We start from the raw sequence: 21,625 nt of genomic DNA, 5'->3' as shown, positions 1-21,625 counted from the left end.
TGCAGATCCGTCGGATAACGCTTTTTCAATGGGAAATGAACTTTGCTGCTTGGATGATGTCACGATGAGGTTAGCATTTATTCCGTATTGAAAAGCGTGTTCCGACGGATCTGCACTCGACCGGCCTCATTTATAAATACGTGTTCATACGCACGTGACCCGTGGACACGACATACCAAAAACACCAGGCGCAACCAATTATCAAATTTAAATATTAATTGAAAAGCAAAATTATTATACATTAGGGGATTCCGAATTTGTAGCGTTATCAAAAACAACAATTTGAAAATATTTACCGACGGAAAATATTAATCGACGGAAACGTTTACAATATGCTGCACAATAGTGTATTTTTGTTTACCGCCTTTGCATTCATATGTACGTGAAGACCCCGCCCGCTATGTAGAAGGTCACTTCAAGACTTACCGTCTACAAGCTGTTATGGCAGCGCGGAGGTGGTTACGTGCGTATTTATAAATACATATTTATAAATATAGTCGAAGCATACTGTAAAAGGGAAGTATCAGGAGATATGTTTCACATTATGAGATTTTGCATTTGAAAGGTGTTTGACGCCCATCGACGTTTTACTTTGACTTAAATAATTATAATCTATATGCTTCCACGAGGCAGTAGCGTCAGTACTTTGTCGCAGTTACTTCGCTCGTGTACAGTTGCACCGCTGTTGATCGCGTCAAGAGACGCGGCTACTTTAGGGATTCGATGATTCATGACTCCTCAAGATAGTCAAATGACCCCTCCCCGAGAAGGTATTATAGACAAGCTTACACGTTTTAGGTGAAGATAGTTCAGGTAAAATTACCGCACAACCAATGCTATTAGCCTTTTCGAAGCATGGCGTACACAATAGGAGGGCAGTATTCAAATGGGTAAAACCCGCCAAATACAAAAGCCTTTACCCATTTCGTGCAGCGCCATCCTATTGTATCCGCCATACCTCTAAAAGGCTATTTATATACCATGCACTAAACATTTGATAATCGTTATACAAAACTGGTCTTTATACCTCTACCTGATTTCCTGACTCAGGTCCGATGCACATTCAACCGAATGACAAAATGGAACACATGAAATCGCCGTAGAAGTGATGTTGTAACAGGATTAATTACCATAGCAATAGGTTAAAACCATTTTCATGACTTTCTTTGAAAGTGGATATATTTTCAAATAAGTAACAAAAACTGGGTATCTAAGTTAATTGGACAGCCAGTAGCGCAAATCTTGGACGAAGCAATGCCGACGATTGCTCTCCTATTAACTGTAGCTGTATAACTATAACAGTGGTGATATTGATACTGATGTTGACATGGATGCTCATAGAATCGACGACGATCTTGGGAGTAGCAACCATTATTGTGGAATTGTGTACTGAATCTGCTGTACCTGAAAATACAAATATTATCATTAATGGCGGAAGTTGTACTGAGTATTACTACATGTATAAACCCATTTTGTGGGAAAATGCTACAAATCCTATTAAGAAACTATTCGGTCATGGTGAAGACTGAATAGTAAGAAACGTTAATTTGCACAAACTAAAAGCAAGGAACAATAACTATTATTAACGTTATCTACATGCAGCGGCAACAAATGTTCATGCAATAGAAATTATAAAGTTTCCACAATGAATGATAGAATAGTCAACAATTATGAGTGTATTTTGGTAGCCCAAATAAGGCAAAATTCTAATTAATTTGCATGGCTAATGTTAAAAGTACTATTCTGTGGTGTCAAATTACATTAAGGTTACTGTTGATCAATATTACATTAAGGTTATTCTTGCTTTGTTGCCCTTCGGGCCATTATTTTGGGGTCCCACTTGGAGTGTTTAGTCGTCGTATGGGAGTTGCCGGCCTCGGGCCTGCTGGCACTGCGGCCTTGATGTTTTAGTATCAATAACATTTTGACACCAACAGAATATATATTCTAAATTTAATCAGGGAAGTGCATTAATATTTTAATCGAATAGGCAGGAGAGGTGCCCTTTGCACGCTTGCAAGCAGCTTTGTCTTCACATTTTATAGTGCTTATAAGCGTAACGAATGTAAGACAACGGTCTGTTTATTCTCTAATCGGTGTATATAAGAATCAGAGAAGGGAGGATGGTATCGAATATGTGTAAAAAAATACTTGAACTAAGTGGGTATCCATATCTACCTCTTTCCAGTTTTGATAATTATTTAAGTATTTATTATTCAATAATAATCTTTGTCCAATCTGATTTCTATGGATGACTGGTCAGATGGCCTAAATCATGAACAAAACTTTAAAACCAGCGTCATTGGGATTACCATTTAAATTCACCTTTTTTGGCTGTCATAGAGATCTCACAAAAAGTAAGTAAACTAAAAGTTATAAATACGCCCATAACTCCATCAGAATATTTTATTTTATTCACGATTTTTTAACATAGAAAGAAAGATTGGTTTATTTATGCGCAATTGAAAATTTAAAAAAAATAACATATTATCCTGTTTTTGTCAAATGATACACAGCTAAATCATATCCTTCAGTTAGCTCTAACTGGAAACGAAATTCAAAATAAAATTTGTTGGTAAATTTTTAGAAATAAGGCCCAAAAATGTGCGTTTTTAGGACGTTTTTCGTATGCTGTGATAATCAAGCCCAAATACTTGTGCAAAGACTACAGTTATACATTCTAATTTTTTAACACATTTTTTAAATCTTTTTCACAACCATTTATCGAAAATTACACAAAATATTCAATATAGGAAGATTTTTCTATTTTTTGCCATTGAAAAAGGATTGCAGTCGACAGAAAAAATATATAACTCTGTTATTCCTTTAGATATTGTAAGAAAGAGCACAATTAAAGTACATGTAACAACAAAATCATGTACATTATATTATACTGTTAAAACATACACTTTTGAACTTGTAAACTGTACGCATATTATATTTGTATTGTATATTGTATTGTATTAAAATATTAACACAGGCTGTCAATTTGGATAGGGTTCACTGATTTCTGTATAACGAAAGTTACTGGACATTTGCAAGCAGTGCATTGATATCTTTCTAATGCGTACAACTTCAATGGCGTGACATGTACATGGCACTTCATGTTTATTTTATTACGAATTCAGTATCTTAGTAGTAGTTAAAACACTACTGGTGACGGATTAAGTTGGCTGTAATTAAAGTCACCGTGAACTTGTACCATGAGATGATGAATGATGGCGTTCCTTCAAGGTAAGCTTATTATAGACATCCGATATTCACAGCAATGGTAGGTATAATTATACATACTGAGAGGGAAAAAGGCTATAGTTTCACCTTCATACCTTCATCGGAATCAGATATAAACCATTGTAAACTCAATCCTAATTCACAGCCGTAATCCTGAGTTACTCCAATAATGGTATATCTCAATCGTTTGTAGTCCATTTATGCAAACATTTATTTTATATGTTCAATGGCGTAGCTACATTTTCTCTATACAATTTAGTTTCCAAGACCGACAAGAAATATAGGTCGTTGGTCCAAATGCTAAATGTTTCCTTGGGGATGTGGTGCATCCCGGCACCCATATAAACACTGCTGATTTGATTAGCATACATTTGCACACATTAGTAATGTTGATTAACATACATTTGCAATGTTGAGCAATATTCACATAAAGTACGAATCAAAAATTGTTCATTTGAACAGTTTAAGAAACTCCTGAAGAGCTACATAAACATCTCAAAATAAGTTACTAACCCCTGAAATAATGGCCATTATTGCAAAACGGGCGATTGTATTACAAATCTGTAAAATGCGCGTTGGAAGCAAAATAAATTTCTGCACATTTTGACACCTCATTTGATACGATAGCCCAGAAAATGATAAAACACCGGTCAATTTAATGTCTTGAGGTCCAGATTTGAAAGTTGCACTTACAACAATACAAACACACTCAGATATCATTACAGAGATTTCCGTCCATTATACTGAATACAAATCAATAGAATTTACTGCAACTTTCAAATCTTGGGTTACATTGATTTAAATGTACGCTGTGACGTCAATATTTAGTCAATCGCTACAAATGAGGTGTCAAAATGTGCAGAAATAAATTCTGCTTCCAACGCATTTTACAGATTTGTAATACAATTGCCCGTTTTTTAATAATGACCATTATTTAAAGGGGGTTAGTTACTTTTTTGAGATGTTTATTTCAGGATGCTTATCAGCAGTAGTTTCAGAGCTAATGAGCGTCGTTGAATATTATGAAATGAATTTGACGCAATGACATAAACGTAACTGATTGATTGATTGATTAATTGACTAATTGATTGATCGATTGATCGATTGATTGATTGATTGATTGATCGATTGATTGATTGATTGATTGATTGATTGATTGATTGATTGATTGATTTAATCAATTTAATGATTTTAACCAATTGAAATTGGTTGATTGATTTTAATGGCACATCAGGTAATACTGAATTGTTCATTGCCCGAAGCAGCTACCACAATACCTACGCTGTCCCCAACCATAAATCATAACCCTAGCGGTAATGCCTTGATTCTAACGACAAATCTAACATTTTCCTGATCCTAAAAATTATCATAACCCTAAAACCAACCCGTAATTGCGGTAAACCTAAACCATCCCCATATCTCGGTCACATTTTCAGAATAAGCAATATTGTTGTTTAATCAACTTGTGCTGAAATCACATTTTATGCATGAACTTATAAACAATTAAAGAATTTATATAAAATACCCTCACACAGTCTGTGCATAACCACTCTATATTCATGGTATTGTTGTCTTTACAATTATCCGATCTTTGAAGATGGCTAAAAGCGAGTTCCATGAAACTGCATTTTCACTTCTTATACTATTAACTTGTTGGTACGATATTTGTTGATATCAAGTGCAGTGAGCTGTGGCTATTTCAAGGTTAAATAAATAACAATGCATTTGAACTTATGAATAATTATAAACATGTGTTTTTCTGCTGAATAAAGTTAGTGACAAGGTATTAAATTGACGTTCACTTTTGCTGCAATACTTTATGCAATAAAAGCCATTATTCTGAAAAATAATGTAATGATAATTATATCAACGCAGTACAGTGTGTCTACTAATATTTTAAATACTGTACAATATGTATTAAATAGCTTTAAGTTAAAGCTAATATTAAGCATTTTAGTGCAGTCCAATATTTACTACATAAATTCTCTCATTCTACAAACTGTGACTGTAATCTAAATCTGTGACTGTGACTAAACCATAGTTTACCATTGATGGGGGTGAATACCTACCCAGTTATCCCCATACATGTACCTCATTGGCGACCTAGACTTGCCTAATCAATGCTAAATGCCCATCAGTGATTTGCTCATCCAGAAGATCGTAAAAATCATCACAATTTCGATTTTGGTGCTTTACGGTCATTGTTATAGATGTGCTAACATAGCCAGCAAGTAGTTCTGCTAAAAGCCGTTTATTTAAGGGCTGGGGTATGAACGTTTGGACAGTATTTATTGTGGGACATTAGAGCACATCAGACATATCGAATTGCATTCTGAATACGAAGAATGTCATTCTGATATCAAATAATTTAGATTTTTGAAATTCGCAATTTAATACCCATTTTATGGCAAATCATTAAAATTGACATTTTTGATATTTAACAGTACTTGAAGTAAACTTTATAAATCTGATGATTTATACTTAAAGTGTATGTAGGTGGGATAAAAAGCCGACGATCAATTGAAAATTCTGACCTTTCGTATTGAAGATATGGATTTTTTTTCCCAAAACGCAAAAAAAATTAGGTCTTTTGGGGAAAAAATCCATATCTTCAATATGAAAGGTCAAAATTTTCAATTGACCGTCGGCTTTTCCTCCCTGCTACATACACTTTAAGAATATGTCATTAGATTTATATAATTTACTTCAAGGACTGTTATATATCAAAATTTTGAAAAATATCAAATTTTTATAAATTGTCATAAAATTTGTATTATATTGTGATTTTCAAAAAATGAAAATTATTTGATATCAAAAAGACATGCTTCGTATTCAGAATGCAATTCGATAGGTCTGAGGTGCTCTCATGTCCCACAAAAAATACTGTCGAAACACAATAAACGCTCATTTTAGATCCCTTAAATGGGGCTTCAACTTTGTCAATACTGTTGTTTACTTCGTTTTTTGGCCAAATTTTCCATTTCAAAAATGCAATTTTAATACAATCCTTCACTTTTAAGCAACTTAAACAATTTTGTTTGTTTTTTACACTTTCGCTGGGATATCACTGAATGAGATTTTAATAACAGTTATAATAAATGACCTCCGCAATCAACTACACGAGTAGACACTAAATTGTTCATTATTAGCACTCTGCGACATTAGGCAGACTATGTTGGAGCGGTCCTCAAACTACAGAAATACTTTCTTGCTAACTTCAAAATCCGACTAACTGCGTGGACAAGAAATCAGAGTAAAAATGCGGCTGAATATGATATGCTCAAATAAGTTATCACTTTAATTATGAAAAGTGACTCTGACTTGTTATCTCTAACATAATAATCATAAAATAATAATAATTATTATATATTTTGTGCCGGTGTTATTTGGATAACATATTTAAATCTATTCTATTTTAGCCCAAAATGAAGATTTGGTATATTCTAGTATTTGAGCGTAGCCTTATTGCACTCTCTCCCAATACTTTCCAATACTGACCCAATACTTTCCTAAATCTATATTGTTTATCTAGATTCTATATTGTTTGGCGTGCTTGTTTCAGATATTACTTTTAAGGCTATTCATAAAATATGATGCACGGGAGATGAATACATAACGATGAATAAAAATGGGCACTAGAAGTACATTGTTCATTAATTAGTTGTTCCTTTTAAAACTAAAACAAAAAGGTTCAATCAATGGTCTTTGACCTATTTTTCCCTGTAACCTTAAAAAACAATCAAACTATATGTGAAAGTTGGCCTTTTCGTTTTCATCATATACCGTAATGTTATAATTCCATATAGCAGTCATGACATTACTTATTGTAGCATTAGCGAAATACGTTTAAAGACAACACCCTTTTCATGGCGTCTCGAAAATCTTTATTTCTCCACGCATAAATGAACGGGTTCCAAGATGAATTTGATACGATCAAAACATCAGCGAGTAAGTGTACTTCTATGGGGAATATGATGATAATTCTGGTCCATAAATGTTAGCAGAACGAACGGCGTTATACAAAAGCAAAACAACCCAAAAATGAAGAACAGATCTTTTGCTAGTTTTTGGTCGGCCTTTCTACGCTCAGCTCGTCGGTCCGCATTGGTAATATGCTGGGCCACACGAACATTCGAATTCCGTACTGTTATATATATTTTAAGGTAACATATGAAAATTATAATGAGATGGAATCCGAGTACAACACATGATAGATACATGTCGTAATGGAAACTTGACAATCTCTTGTCCAAATCACAAAACCCCTTTTCCGCATTGTATCCAAATCCTCCCCAACCAAGGAATGCAGGAAGAAGATTGGCGCTTCCCCAAATCCAACTGGACGCAATCATCAGTGGGATGGAGCGCATGTTGAAGACATTTCTGTAGACAGCTGAACCGTGTACAATGAGAAGGTAACGATTAAATGAAATCCATGCTAGCGAAACAATAGAAACGATACATATACCGGTGTTCAATGCTATAATTCCAAAACAGAGTTTGGTATAGTCGATCACAATCTGTCGACACCCATATGCCCAGATAAACACGGGTCCGTATATGACGCTTACAAAAGTATCAGCTATGCTTAGATTAAATATAAAACAGTTTGTGTACGTATGTAGTTTTTTGGTTGTTAAGATACAAATAATCACCAATCCATTGCCGAACACACCTATAACTGAAGTGAAACCATAACAAGTCATGAAAAGGTACAGAACTATCGAAGAAATTGGTAAAGCAATAATAATACTGTCCACACTGCTGCAATTTAAATCCATCTTTAATATTCCTGCACGAATGCTGACCGCAATGAGAATTAGCTTCAAGTGTAACTTACATTTAGCTTGCTATGACCAAAAATGCCCATGATTGACTTGTGCAAATAGGTAATGGAATTAATGGGGTAGCGTGAGTGTTTGAGGCGACTCAGCCTGAATTTCGATTTCTCTTCTATTGCTGTATGTGCGTACATATGCTATTCCGTTTGAATTCCACACTCCCGTGTGGAAGGCTTGGCTAACGTCTTCCATAGATGGACTATGGGTTTCGTATACACCCACAAAGCAAATACACAATTAGGAACTTCCATTTGAAGTGCTCACCCCGGGTACTCACTCCAGTTGTGGAAGATATAGGTAAAGCTATACAGGGGCAGATTTCAAATGAACGGATTCAGTTCGCAAAAAACGAGAGTTGAATATTTTAATATTCAACTCTCGTTTTTTGCAAATATTGAGCTTATTAAAATAAGCTCAATATTTGTGACCAACACTGCAAACCTCCGTATGATTTATACCGGTATTCAGCATGCCACGGCGAGTTTCAGATACATGAATAGACTTCTCCGTAGTCCACTTGCCCATTTTGCATACTCTGGCTATTACATTAAGCATAAGACGCTGATATATTAATTTGTGTGCAATTGGTAGATTTTCACATCTGATCTTTTCAATCACCGTACTCCCTCTGGCTTTCACGATCAATAAACTGGTAGATTCCAAAATCAGAATTGTTCAGTATTGAAGTGAGCAATTATAAGTATGCAAGATACGTTGCATTAAATAACTTTTATTGTCACTAATCATCTAATTATATAAACTCTTTATGACCATTTCACTATTGAACACTTTAATTTTAATAAACATCAGTATAATATTGAGTTCAACGGAATGCGTTCATCATTTGAAGATAGCTCACATCATGTCTACTGACTGTCTCTCATATCTGATGGCATTACTGTTGCTATCTACTGAAGATATATGACATCTCACATCTAATAGTATAAATGCTGCTACGTCTTACCGACTAAGCAAAGAAACGATGAGAGTAGTGGTATTTCACCGGCAGCCAGAGACTCCATATTGGTCAACAAAAGTCCAGATAGCTGACACCTAAGAAGATAATTCAATTAAATCTGGTTCAGAGTTTGGTCACTTTGTCCGCAAAAGTCTATAAGAGTCCGCAAAAGTCCACAAAATCCTAGAGCTTGTGATAGAGCTGTAAACATGAAGACTGTGTTGTTCAAACCAGAATTCTTACCCACTACCGTATCTAAACATCTCAAAAAAGTAATTAACCCACTTAAACATGTTAAATAATGACCATTATTCAAAAACGGGTGATTATGTTACAAATCTGTAAATTGCGTTGGAAGCAGAATTTATTTTTGCACATTTTGACACCTCATTTGTAGCTAAATATTGACGTCACAGCCTACATTTAAATCAATGTAGCCCAAGATTTGAAAGTTGCAGTAAATTCTATTGATTTTGCATTCAGTGTAATTGAAAGAACTCTGTGTAATGATATCTAAGTATTTTTGTATTGTAAAAATTTGCATGTAAGTACAACTTTCAAATCTGGACCTTACTACATTAAATTGACCGGTGTTTTATTGTTTTCTGGGCTACCGTATCAAATGAGGTGTCAAAATGCGCAGAAATAAATTCTGCGTCCAACGCATTTTACAGATTTGTAATACAATAGCCCCTTTTTGAATAATGGCCATTATTTAAGGGGGGCTAGTTACTTTTTTGAGATGTTTATTTAAATTAATTCTGGCTCTGTTGGCTGTGAGTAATAAAGTGTTAATCAACTAAATTCGGTAAATCAAAAGGTTTCGAATTGACTCACTAAATTGTTCTTGTTGTGCCAAAAGAAAATATTTTTGATTCAAGAATTTAATAAATGGTAAATTTAAAATGGGTGAACGTTCTTACAATTATGTTCACAGATCCGTACAATGGTGACTGTAAAACAGACTGCTACGACGATGACACAATTAATTTTGAAATCTATTTTGATGCCAGTACAGGATTTCAAGGAGGTATTTACAATATTTTTTGTTGTTTACCCGGCAAACACAAAACATTTTTTTCGGGGGGATAACATCAGATATCGCGTTATTAAAAATGTTTGAAAATATGTTAAAATTTTATAGCAAACAATTGTTTTGCAGACTTTTAAAAATATATAAAAATGTGTTTAAAAGGGTTTGAAACGTTTTAGTATCTTTATGTAACCCGACATTTAAAGGTTTCTGACAAGTCTCTAATCTTTTCGCGATTTCTTAAAACCATTTTGTGTTTGCTGGGTATTCTTCGTAGCTGCATGAGCAACTCTAGCAGTACTATTGTCTTTCTGGTAGTTCGTTTGACTGTACGTCCATCGTGTGCTTGTTCGTTCGTGTTAAACGCTTGGTAAAACATCGAACATAATGTGAGTTGCGTATTGGGGCAGATGCACGTTTTCGGTTCACGAACTATCACGGGGTAATTTTGAGCTGCAGAAACGAGCTGGGATGAAAAGCCGACCATCATTTGTAAACTTTGACCTTTTATATTGAATATATACATTCTTTAGGTCTTTTGGGGAAAAATGTATAGCTCCAATAGGAAAGATCAATTTTTCAAATAATGGTCGGCTTTTCCTCCCAGATACATAGCCTACACTTAAAGAACATATCATTAGATTTTTTAAGTTTACTTCGAGGACTGTTAAATGTCAAAAATATCAATTTTTAATAATTTGGCATAAGATATGTAAAATATCTCGAATTTGATATCAGAAGGACAGTCCTCGTATTCAGAATGCAATTTGGTTTGTCTGAGGTGCTTTCAGGTCCCCAAAATACTGTAAAAACGTCGCTATCCGACTCTATTAAATGCCATGGCAAAGTTAAATTTAGTGAGCTTCAGTGAGCTTCACAGTGTGAGATATGCAAACTCCACCACTGTCATTCCTAATTAACAAATGCGGTACCAACATGCCGATTGAAATAATGTCAATCTTTTAACGATTGATGATAGGAATCAATCTAAATAGATTGAAAATAGATTGAAATGGGGTTTTTTGTCACTCTGACTCTCTTTGTAGATCGATTTCACTATCTAATCAAGTGCTACTCCTAATATACTGCCAAATGACATGTGTTATGTTTGGAATGAGATTTCAAACTGGTTTAGAGTGAACATTTTCAATTGTTTTCAACTGGAAAGGACTTGTCCCTAATTTTGGACGGCAAAAGATTGAAAAACAATGAAAATCAATCCTTTCTACTAAAAATTCAATCGAAAAAGATATGCCCCTAACTTTAATCAGTAAAAGATTGTAAAAGATTGAGAATCACTCCTTTTGATTGAAAAAAAAGTTTGAAAAATTCAAATCACCCACTGAATATACAGTCGAAAATGATTAAATATTCAATCGGGCAATTTAAGAGAGTATTGGACAGCTTAACTTTTTGTGTGCTTCATGGATTGAAGTTTATATCAAGTGTCTTTGGAGTATGGTGAATGATGTAATATAATTTATTTGTATCTCTGTACAGATATATTTTGTGTATTCCGATAGGTAAGCTTAGCATTGCATCAATTTGATCCTTGTAAAATTACACTCTCTAAAAAGGTGCACATGTTCGGTGAAGTAGCCAAATTCATCAGAGTTGTTTTCTTTTTTTGTTTCCACACTTAATGTGCTTGGACGGGTGGTGGTGGTTAGGTGGGTTGGGTGGGGTGGGGTGGTGGATGTGAGATGTGTGATTGTGATTTTTGTTTGGGAAGGGTTTTGTGTATGTTGTTTAGTCATTTTTGTTCATTTATTCATTTTTGTTCATTCTTATTTTCAGATCATAACGCCGAAGACCAAAATATCGATACATCGATTATTGCTGGTGCGGTTTCCGTTTTCGCCGTCGCACTTTTCATATGTTGCATAGGATGTGTATGCATTAGACAATACTTTAATTAACGGCGTCACCGACAGACTCCACAACAAATCACAATAAATGCAACGGGAATATTTGGCATGTCTGCACCACCTCATTACGATGAACTGGACTTTAATAGCGGACCTTATATATCTATAACGATCAATAATTCTAATGGCGCTGCTACATCCGGTGAGGATCGGGAATCTGTGGAAGACATTCCACCACCACCGTCTTATGATTCCTTGTTTGATAATACCGACAGTAATGTAGAGGAACGTGATTTGAGAGCAGAATATCGTGGAGGGAATAATATAGAACCCACTTCAAATGGTAATGAAAACGTTGTATTTAGCGTAGGTGATGAGGATGAATCCGTTGATGACGAACAGCGGCAGATTAGGTACCAACAGATTCCAGTTCAGAATGACATTGGTAACGTTAATAGTTCAGATGGGCAGTTGCTTAACGAGAACCATGTACTAGATACTTCAGGTACACCTTTGGACGAGCGACCGATCGTTAATACTAGAAGTCCCCAGTTGGGCACATCGCCCAATGGTGACCAAATACCTGCAAACGGCTTTGAAAACACTCATGGCGAAGATCAGACATCAGAAACAACCTTTGGTATGGAACTAAACAACAGTACAGAAGCGTCGGCTGTCTCTCAGACTGTAAGCGCAAGATCTGAAAACACCGATTCTTCTGTAAACCCTGCCAACTCAGTAAATAGAGGCTACTTTTCCGATGTAATATTTTACGTATGAATATAAATGTTCAGGGTGATCCTAAAAGAACTGCATAGTCGGAACTTTATTTTTTTGGGGGTATTTTAACGCCGAAACCAAACATAACTAAGTAACTGCTGCGGTTGAACAATAAATCAAACTTGTCCACGGATTCAAATATTAATCAATAATCTGTATTTAGGAGTACCAATCACTGCGCACGAGGCGTCTATTCTGTTGTCATTGATTGGTATTTGAATCCATGGAACGGATTGAAAATGAGGTATATAGTTTCGTAAAATTCTTCAGGTTGTATTTCAAGAACGGAGCGGTCAATTGTCAACTTCAAAAAGTATTGGATAGCCTAACCACGTCAACTATTTAGTTCTAGTTGGTTCCGGCACTAACATTTCAACGATATAGTTCTTTCAGGGACACCCTGTATAACATAATTATGTGTTGCTTATTCCAAAGTTTATAAAGAGGCTTTCTCATCATACATTTCCTTCTCTCCATTCTTTTTCTCTTTCTTAGTCTCTCTCTTCATCTTTTATTTTGCCGTTTTCCTCCATATCATATTCTCACTGCCTCAATGTTTGTTTAAGCGGCAAGATTGCTGGATGCAATTAATGCAACATCGGATGCGCTGCGATTTTGAAAAGACTTCTGTGATAATATTGAGCTATTCTTGCAATCCACATATGCAAAATGTACGCAAACGTGGGAATACAGGACTATCATTATTTAAATTGAAACTGGGGCGGGGCTATTGACACCAAAGTCGCCATTCCTGACCATGTCAAACAGTCTTGGTGTGCCTAGCAGTTGATATGTGATATGATCAAGTACAATCAGTCAGAAATATTGATTTTGATATATAGCCGAAAAAAGGAAATATTTCCTTTTATTTCCTATTGTTTTGGAAACTCTTTCACTGCTCACAACTGTTGAACTGGTTGTCCAAATTCAATGGTGTTTTCTGCAAAATGTAGTTTTGCAAATGCTGTTTACAATCTCATAAGAAACTGAAAACTGAATATGTCCGACTTCGGACTGATTTTGATTGATCACACCTCAAAAATTCCTGAATGTATCATGGTAGAAGACGCAAAGCAAAATATATCAGATTTTCATCTGATTTAGGGCCAGTTTATGTGATAATATGATTTAGATGGAAACTTCTTATTATTGTAACCTGATAAATGGGTAAAGTAAGGATAAAAAAAAATATGAGACAGCACCAAGACTATGGTACAGTCTAGTACGCACATAACCACTTCGGGCAAATTTCCTAAGTAGGAAATGTCATTTGAATGCCACATATCTGGTCACATTTCCTAATCAGGGATACTTGAAAATATCTGTAGAATTAACGTTTGTGTAAACAACTACTTGACCTGATTGCTTTCGACCAATCAATGCAACCTCGGATGCGCTGCGAATTGAAAAGACTTCTATAGTAGATAAAGGGCGGAAGGCGAGACCCCGAAGGGGTCGAGGTTTCCGAGCGACTAACATGCGAACCATACCTCAACAAGACACCGATTATTTATGGTAATGGTCTGTTTTGAACCGTTTATCTTACATATACGGCGAGCCAAAATAAACGAATTTGTTGTAGTTTCCAAAAGACAAAATGGAAAAGCTAATGTATTATCTTGTAAAAGTTTAGGGTTTTTCCCAAAATAAAAATACCCCAAGACAGTGTAATATTCTTCCCATATGTCCTGCGTTCGAGTCTATGATTCTTATCTAGTGACAAATGCAGAATTGATTCAATTGATTTTACGGGAGATTCTATTCAATTCACTTGTGGTCCTATCCCACTCGAGAGCCTTATTAATTCCTTATTATTTATTTCATAATATTAATAATGAATATGTAAATAGTTCAAAGGCCAAATCACCAAAGTGGGTGGGTTTACCTAGACATATAAAAGGTAACTCTTTTAACACCATAGAATATATATTTATCTTTAATACACTTATAGAATAAATGTCCTGGACCAAACTTCCTGAAAAACGTATATTCGACCTATTTTGGTTGGGGTTAGGCCGCAGATTGTTGTAGGTTTCATACATCTAGTCTTGTGGCCTGTAATGAACTGCATTTCAGGAGCACAAAATATCCTAGCCTTGATCAAGGCTTCCTCCTTACTTTTTCTCTATTCATGCTCCTCATAGGACCCATGCATAATCAGTGGTAGAAGTAGGCCTATCATATACTGGACTCTCTAAAATTTTTAGTCAGGTCAGATTTTTTGTGTAGGACGAAAGCCTTGACGGGTTTGTAATTGGATTAAATCTGGCCCTACACAAATGAATGGGAGAGCAAATAATCTGCAACACAGATCAGAAGAAACCAATCACAGGCTTCCCCTGTTTAAGTCACTGCTATTTGGGAATCATAACTTTAAAAAAGGACCAACTTTGAATTTCACTAAAAAAAAATTAATGCTTTTGTTATGAAATGTTCAACTAGGAAGAACTAAATCCCATTCTTTGGAAATCAAGCTTAACCATCACAAATGAAGTGACATTATTTGTATAAATATTATATATTTCTTTTTACATTTTGTGGATAATTTGCAGTACAAACCTACTAAAATAAATGGACTTTCCCATATTTTGAAAAATAACTGAAAGCCTCCCATGGTGTATTATGTAATCAATTACCTACTCTACAAGTCCTTGGTGCTGGCAACATGAACTAGGGAGGAAGTGTGCCTTGTGGGGTGGGCGTGGTGGCATTTTACTCAAACACTACCCCTGCAGTGCACAGTATGCCTGGAGTCAAGTAAGAAAGTCCACTATCTGGCCTCAACAATTCAAATGTCAAATCAATTTTTACAAAGTTATGATGCTAAATAATTATTTCAAAAGAATAACTTTTGAAACAGAAATTTGTGGAAAATGTGGCAAATTTTACATTCATTAACTATGGATGCCAAAGGAACATGAACTAGGGAGGAAGTGTGCCTTGTGGGGTGGGCGTGGTGGCATTTTACTCAAACACTACCCTGCAGTGCACAGTATGCCTGAGTCAAGTAAGAAAGTCCACTATCTGGCCTCAACAATTCAAATGTCAAATCAATTTTTACAAAGTTATGATGTTAAATAATTATTTCAAAAGAATAACTTTTGAAACAGAAATTTGTGGAAAATGTGGCAAATTTTACATTCATTAACTATGGATGCCAAAGGACTGATGAACTAGGGAGGAAGTGTGCCTTGTGGGGTGGGCGTGGTGGCATTTTACTCAAACACTACCCCTGCAGTGCACAGTATGCCTGGAGTCAAGTAAGAAAGTCCACTATCTGGCCTCAACAATTCAAATGTCAAATCAATTTTTACAAAGTTATGATGCTAAATAATTATTTCAAAAGAATAACTTTTGAAACAGAAATTTGTGGAAAATGTGGCAAATTTTACATTCATTAACTATGGATGCCAAAGGAACATGAACTAGGGAGGAAGTGTGCCTTGTGGGGTGGGCGTGGTGGCATTTTACTCAAACACTACCCCTGCAGTGCACAGTATGCCTGGAGTCAAGTAAGAAAGTCCACTATCTGGCCTCAACAATTCAAATGTCAAATCAATTTTTACAAAGTTATGATGCTAAATAATTATTTCAAAAGAATAACTTTTGAAACAGAAATTTGTGGAAAATGTGGCAAATTTTACATTCATTAACTATGGATGCCAAAGGACTTGAAACAAGTCTAAAAATGTCCTTGGTTGAACTGGTGTAAGACCGCATGGCCATGGATCAATAAATCAGGATGCGGCACTAGCTCATTTGCATGTGTCCCTATTCTTATGTAAATAGCGTATTGTTATTAAAATGACATTGTGACCTTGTTTGAGGGCGTTGATATTTCGGACAGGCAGAGCTTGACTCGGGAGTATGATGAGGTCTCGTATCTTTCAATAATAATCTATGTTGGGGTAAATGAGTCGAATAATCAACTTTTTGTAGTGTATTTCATTTCCTTATAAAATAAATGTATTTTTTCACTATTTATTGAATTATAATCTTTGAAGTTTACGTGACTTTATACCTTCTAGAAAGTGCAAAGCTGAAGTGAAAGCTAAACTGCGGGAGACCCTGACTGCGGGAGAGAATTTTAGTCAGATATTATTGAATTACTATAGATAGGGTGGTTGCAAACACTGTCTATCTGCATTGAAAACATATTTTAATTAATACAATTTAATAATCGAGTATACCCAACGCCTATGATTACACTCAATTCTGTAAAACGAGCCGTGAATGTTATAATGTTGAAAAACTTAATTTCACGCAATTTCACGAACACGTGTTGATAATTAAAGTTTGATTAAGGGATCCAAAATGAGCGTTTATTGCGTTTCGACAGTATTTTTTGTGGGACATGAGAGCACCTCAGACCTATCGAATTGCATTCTGAATACGAAGCATGTCTTTCTGATATCAAATAATTTTCTTTTTTTTAAATCACAATATAATACAAATTTTATGACAAATTATAAAAATTGATATTTTTCAAATTTTTGATATATAACAGTCCTCGAAGTAAATTATATAAATCTAATGATATATTCTTAAAGTGTATGTAGCAGGGAGGAAAGCCGACGGTCAATTGAAAATTTTGACCTTTCATATTGAAGATATGGATTTTTTCCCAAAAAGACCAAATTTGTTTTGGTGTTTTGGGAAAAAAATCCATATCTTCAATACGAAAGGTCAAAATTTTCAATTGATCGTCGGCTTTTCATCCCACCTACATACACTTTAAGTATAAATCATCAGATTTATAAAGTTTACTTCAAGTACTGTTAAATATCAAAAATATCAATTTTAATGATTTGCCATAAAATGTGTATCAAATTGCGAATTTCAAAAAATCAAAATTATTTGATATCAGAATGACATTCTTCGTATTCAGAATGCAATTCGATATGTCTGATGTGCTCTAATGTCCCAAAATAAATACTGTCCAAACGTTCATACCCCAGCCCTTAAGGGACACAGTAGTTTCTTTTTGTATCGGCTACTATACATAGGCCCTAATTATTATGCACATCACGGAAATAATGTTGACCAGAAGTTATGCTAGACAGGGTAGGCCACGTACCTTATTTTTAAGTATTTTTGCATAATATTATATAGTATTTTTTAAAGCCACTATATACATAGGCCTATATATATACACCGGCAAATCTTTTGCATGACATGTTAATTCTGTTAGTGCCGGTGAAGGTAAAGTGACCATCACCAGTCATTTACATGTAATAAAAAGATCTATCATGGAATTGTCATGATTTAACTTTCTTGTGTAATAGGCCTATTATATATATGTGACCGTACAGCACGAATGAGCCGTAAATGTCCTCAATTGTATTCCGAGTTACAGTGTAAAATGGGCATGAAGGTCGTATTTATTGGTACCTCAATTTGGTGCTACGTGTACCTCATTTAATGAGATACACGTAGCACCAAATTGAAATACCTATGAATATGACCTTCATGCCCATTTTACACTGTAACTCGGAATACAATTGAGGACATTTACGGCTCATTCGTGCTGTACGGTCACATATGTTGTATGCAATTCTTCATGTCCACCTACATCAGACCATGGAAGAAAGAGATGAGAAGGAAACACAACGACTTCGATCGGCCAAGTTTTAATCCGCTTATCTATTGATGCATGAAAAGAAAAGCTATCAATGGTACTTCCTTTCATGTATGATCCATTTACCGCGATCGATGCTTGGCGAAATCATTACTGGAAAAATTTATAACAAACCCATCCACGAACAAACAAACGCTACCCAGAAGTAAGATTATGGAATTTCACTGATGCTCTGAACATGTATAGTAGCTTTGTTTTGGGATCTACAGTCAAACTGTTTTCTTGATCGTGTTGTGTAGAAAATGTCCTATAAAACATCGAAAAGGTATTCAAAATCGGCCGTTTTTTTGCTGAGTTTCATCTTTAGCAAATAAGGTAAGATTTGTGGTGACTTTTTCGATGAAAAATAGATGTAAAATGTTCTTAAATAATGCACAATGTTCCGGTTGAGTCCGGTACATAAAACCTGTTTAATTTAATAGTTTATATGTGTATAATCGTAACTAGCTAACTCGTTTCAGTGCCAAAGACTGCCAACTCTGAGAAAAAAATCATCAAAGTTCGGAAAATTTGGGCAAAATGGAAGAAAAAGATGTAGGCCATCAATGACCGATGATCACGTCACCAGAGAAAATCCTATAAGGTGCTTGCACGGAAGGTCATTAGTTCAAATCATCCTTCACACACGCTCCAGAAGACATGCAAATACATGGATAACAATACCAATCACCTATTTAACGCGGGGTATTGATCAAAGTAAATCCTCATGAATAACAATGTCAACTAAATGTCGGTAAAGGGAGTGGACAAAGTGAATGCGTTCGTTGTGGTTCCTTCTTATCTCTTTCTTCCATGATCAGACTGGGTCTAATTCTGCATAAAACCGGGCTGCGCATTCAAATTGCATTGTATTGCATCGTAATTTCATTTGTGTCTATGCTAATTATGTTTACACAACATGAACTCACGTGTTATCAAGCAAATTCGCCGATAATAGGTGATCAAAAGCGATCGGAATGTTACAAAAGTACAGATCGCATTCAGCTTACTTCATATGAGATGATCTTTGGAAAAATACGGCATAATTTGTCTTGGTGCTTGCGGAATGACATGCAGTAAAATATTAAAACGTTGCGGCAATTCATGATTGACAACTAGCAATCGGCGTATCCTTCGTATCCTCCGCTGTCAATTTCTTATCCACTCACTAATTCTCACAAAAGCTTTGTGTTGATTACGTAATGTGTGGAGGCAAATTGCAATAAGTACAATGAAATAATGAGTAGGGCGGGCTCCGAGGCGGGTTTCTTCTTCATCTTACGTAACAGTATTGTTCTCCAAAAAACCCGGAAGCTTGTCGTTTGGAGCTCTAGCTGAAATACAGCAAGATAATGTAAGATGGTAAATGTAAACCTGTATTTTAGCTAGAGTATCTCGAGCTAACCTACATAAGCCTAAAAAACACGATTTTAACTTTCGTTATACTATTAACTATAGTAACAACATAGGCTACACGGAATCCAAAATGTATTTATTATTATTTATTAATATTCATTAGGGAATCGTACACAGTCTAAAATGGCATAAAATCAAGGGTGCTAAAATAGGGGTTGTGCATATGACGTATCATACCGTAAATATGGCGGACTTCTCAAATGCATTCAATAAAGGATTGCAATCTACCACGACAGTTCGTCTCACACACATAAAAAAATGCACTACTATCAAATAGGTTGATGACAACATTTGATTGAATGGACTGCACTGCGCCAGTGATTACGGCGAAGGATATCGGCAGAGAGTTGATATTACTATACCTCATAAATATTTATTAGGTAATCCAGACATCTTATTGGTTAATAACGCCAGCGTCCGAGTACGGTATTTTGACTACTTCCCCGCGCCTGTGCAATTACGCGCACGCGGGGAAGTAGTAAAAACTTCCGCACCCTACTACCACACGGTGTCTCGACCCCTCGCGTCACCGTTCCTTCAGAAGTAGCATTATGCTACACAACGGCGATTCTGCAGATGCGTTTATCGTGAAAATGGCGTCTGCTGCAGTTATTTTGCCGAGATTACCGATGGATAATAACACGCAAATTTGACGTTTTATGAAACAAACTGTTATTTACGGAACGTTAAAAAGAAAATTCGAATAACATAGGTCAAACTGTATAGATTGATTGAACAGAAATACTCCAATAAAATCAGGTAAGCAAAATATTAAGCTTATTTACCATGCCGGCCGGCACGTTTACGTGTACCATTGTGTACTGTGTTTTTTGACTTTTGTTTACGATTTAATACCGTGATAGTGAAAATATTTATGAGGTATAGTAAAAAAATACAACATGTTTTATTTCGGAAAGTAGTCAAAACTACTGGTCCCTCGGTGTTGATGATTTGATTACTTCCCTCCGCTGACGCGTAGGGAAGTAGTCAAATCATCCAACACCGAGGGACCAGTAGTTTTGACTACTTTCCCTCAAAACATGTTGTATTTGTATATTCTTGAGAGGGCACTCTATTCACGTGGTTTCTTTTCCAACGCTAAAAGATCACGAATTTTGGTGGTTTGCAAATGAAAAGTGTCCGCACTATCGATTGATTACGTAACTGTTATGAATAATTTATTAGGTTTTTCAATGCAATCGCCTCGACCCATTAATACATATTATCTGTATTATCAAAGTACTTGGAATAGCAATCCGGTGAGTTCACTGAACTACGCCCTAATACTGATGGCGTTTTAATGGCGTTTAATGGCGCTAATCCTCTCCATACACAGATGAACAAATACAATAGATGAAGGTCAACACGTATGACCTCCTATGTGACATGTTATATGTGATGTACAAAAACCTGAATATCATAAAGATCAGTATTCGTTTGTGCATATGAACTGCACATTTACGTTGCTAGATATTACTCATTATATAAAATGACAAATATTGGTATTATGACAATACGGTATATACATTGTATATAAAACGACTAATAGATCCTACTATCATGGCGTCAGGTCAATGTTCATCATACCCCGTATGTTTCTTAAGTTCATTCATATTTGAGACAAATTGCTGTGCCAATTTTATTGGTGCACAAGTAGATCCGTGTTTTTTTAATTTTCATTTCCTTTTAATGAAAGAATTAAGGTTTTCCACTGCACGGGGGCCACAAGGGTGATACTAATTTTAATGCTATATTTTCAAAACGAATACGTGCTCCCGGTTGGCTCTAGTAGCAATTTCACAGAAAAGGTATTTCTAGTGCAATGCAGCGTCGGACTCTAGCTGAGAGCGTAGCCTAAGTCATTCCGGACTCCAAAAAGGG

At 35.5% G+C, this 21,625-nt stretch overlaps 1 protein-coding gene across 1 annotated transcript; it reads left to right on the top strand.

The window, feature by feature from the left end:
* The first annotated feature begins 2,982 nt into the window (after positions 1–2,982).
* Positions 2,983–12,728, top strand: LOC140135953 (uncharacterized). The gene is made up of 3 exons (XM_072157650.1): positions 2,983–3,234; positions 9,968–10,060; positions 11,861–12,728. The coding sequence occupies exon 3, from the start codon at positions 12,040–12,042 to the stop codon at positions 12,709–12,711; it is 672 nt and encodes a 223-aa protein (XP_072013751.1). The 5' UTR covers positions 2,983–3,234; positions 9,968–10,060; positions 11,861–12,039; the 3' UTR covers positions 12,712–12,728.
* The last annotated feature ends 8,897 nt before the right edge of the window (positions 12,729–21,625 follow it).

Source organism: Amphiura filiformis, chromosome 16 (genome assembly GCF_039555335.1).
Source record: "Amphiura filiformis chromosome 16, Afil_fr2py, whole genome shotgun sequence".
In the NCBI taxonomy this organism is placed as follows: domain Eukaryota; kingdom Metazoa; phylum Echinodermata; class Ophiuroidea; order Amphilepidida; family Amphiuridae; genus Amphiura; species Amphiura filiformis.
This window is presented reverse-complemented; position numbering and strand designations above follow the sequence as displayed.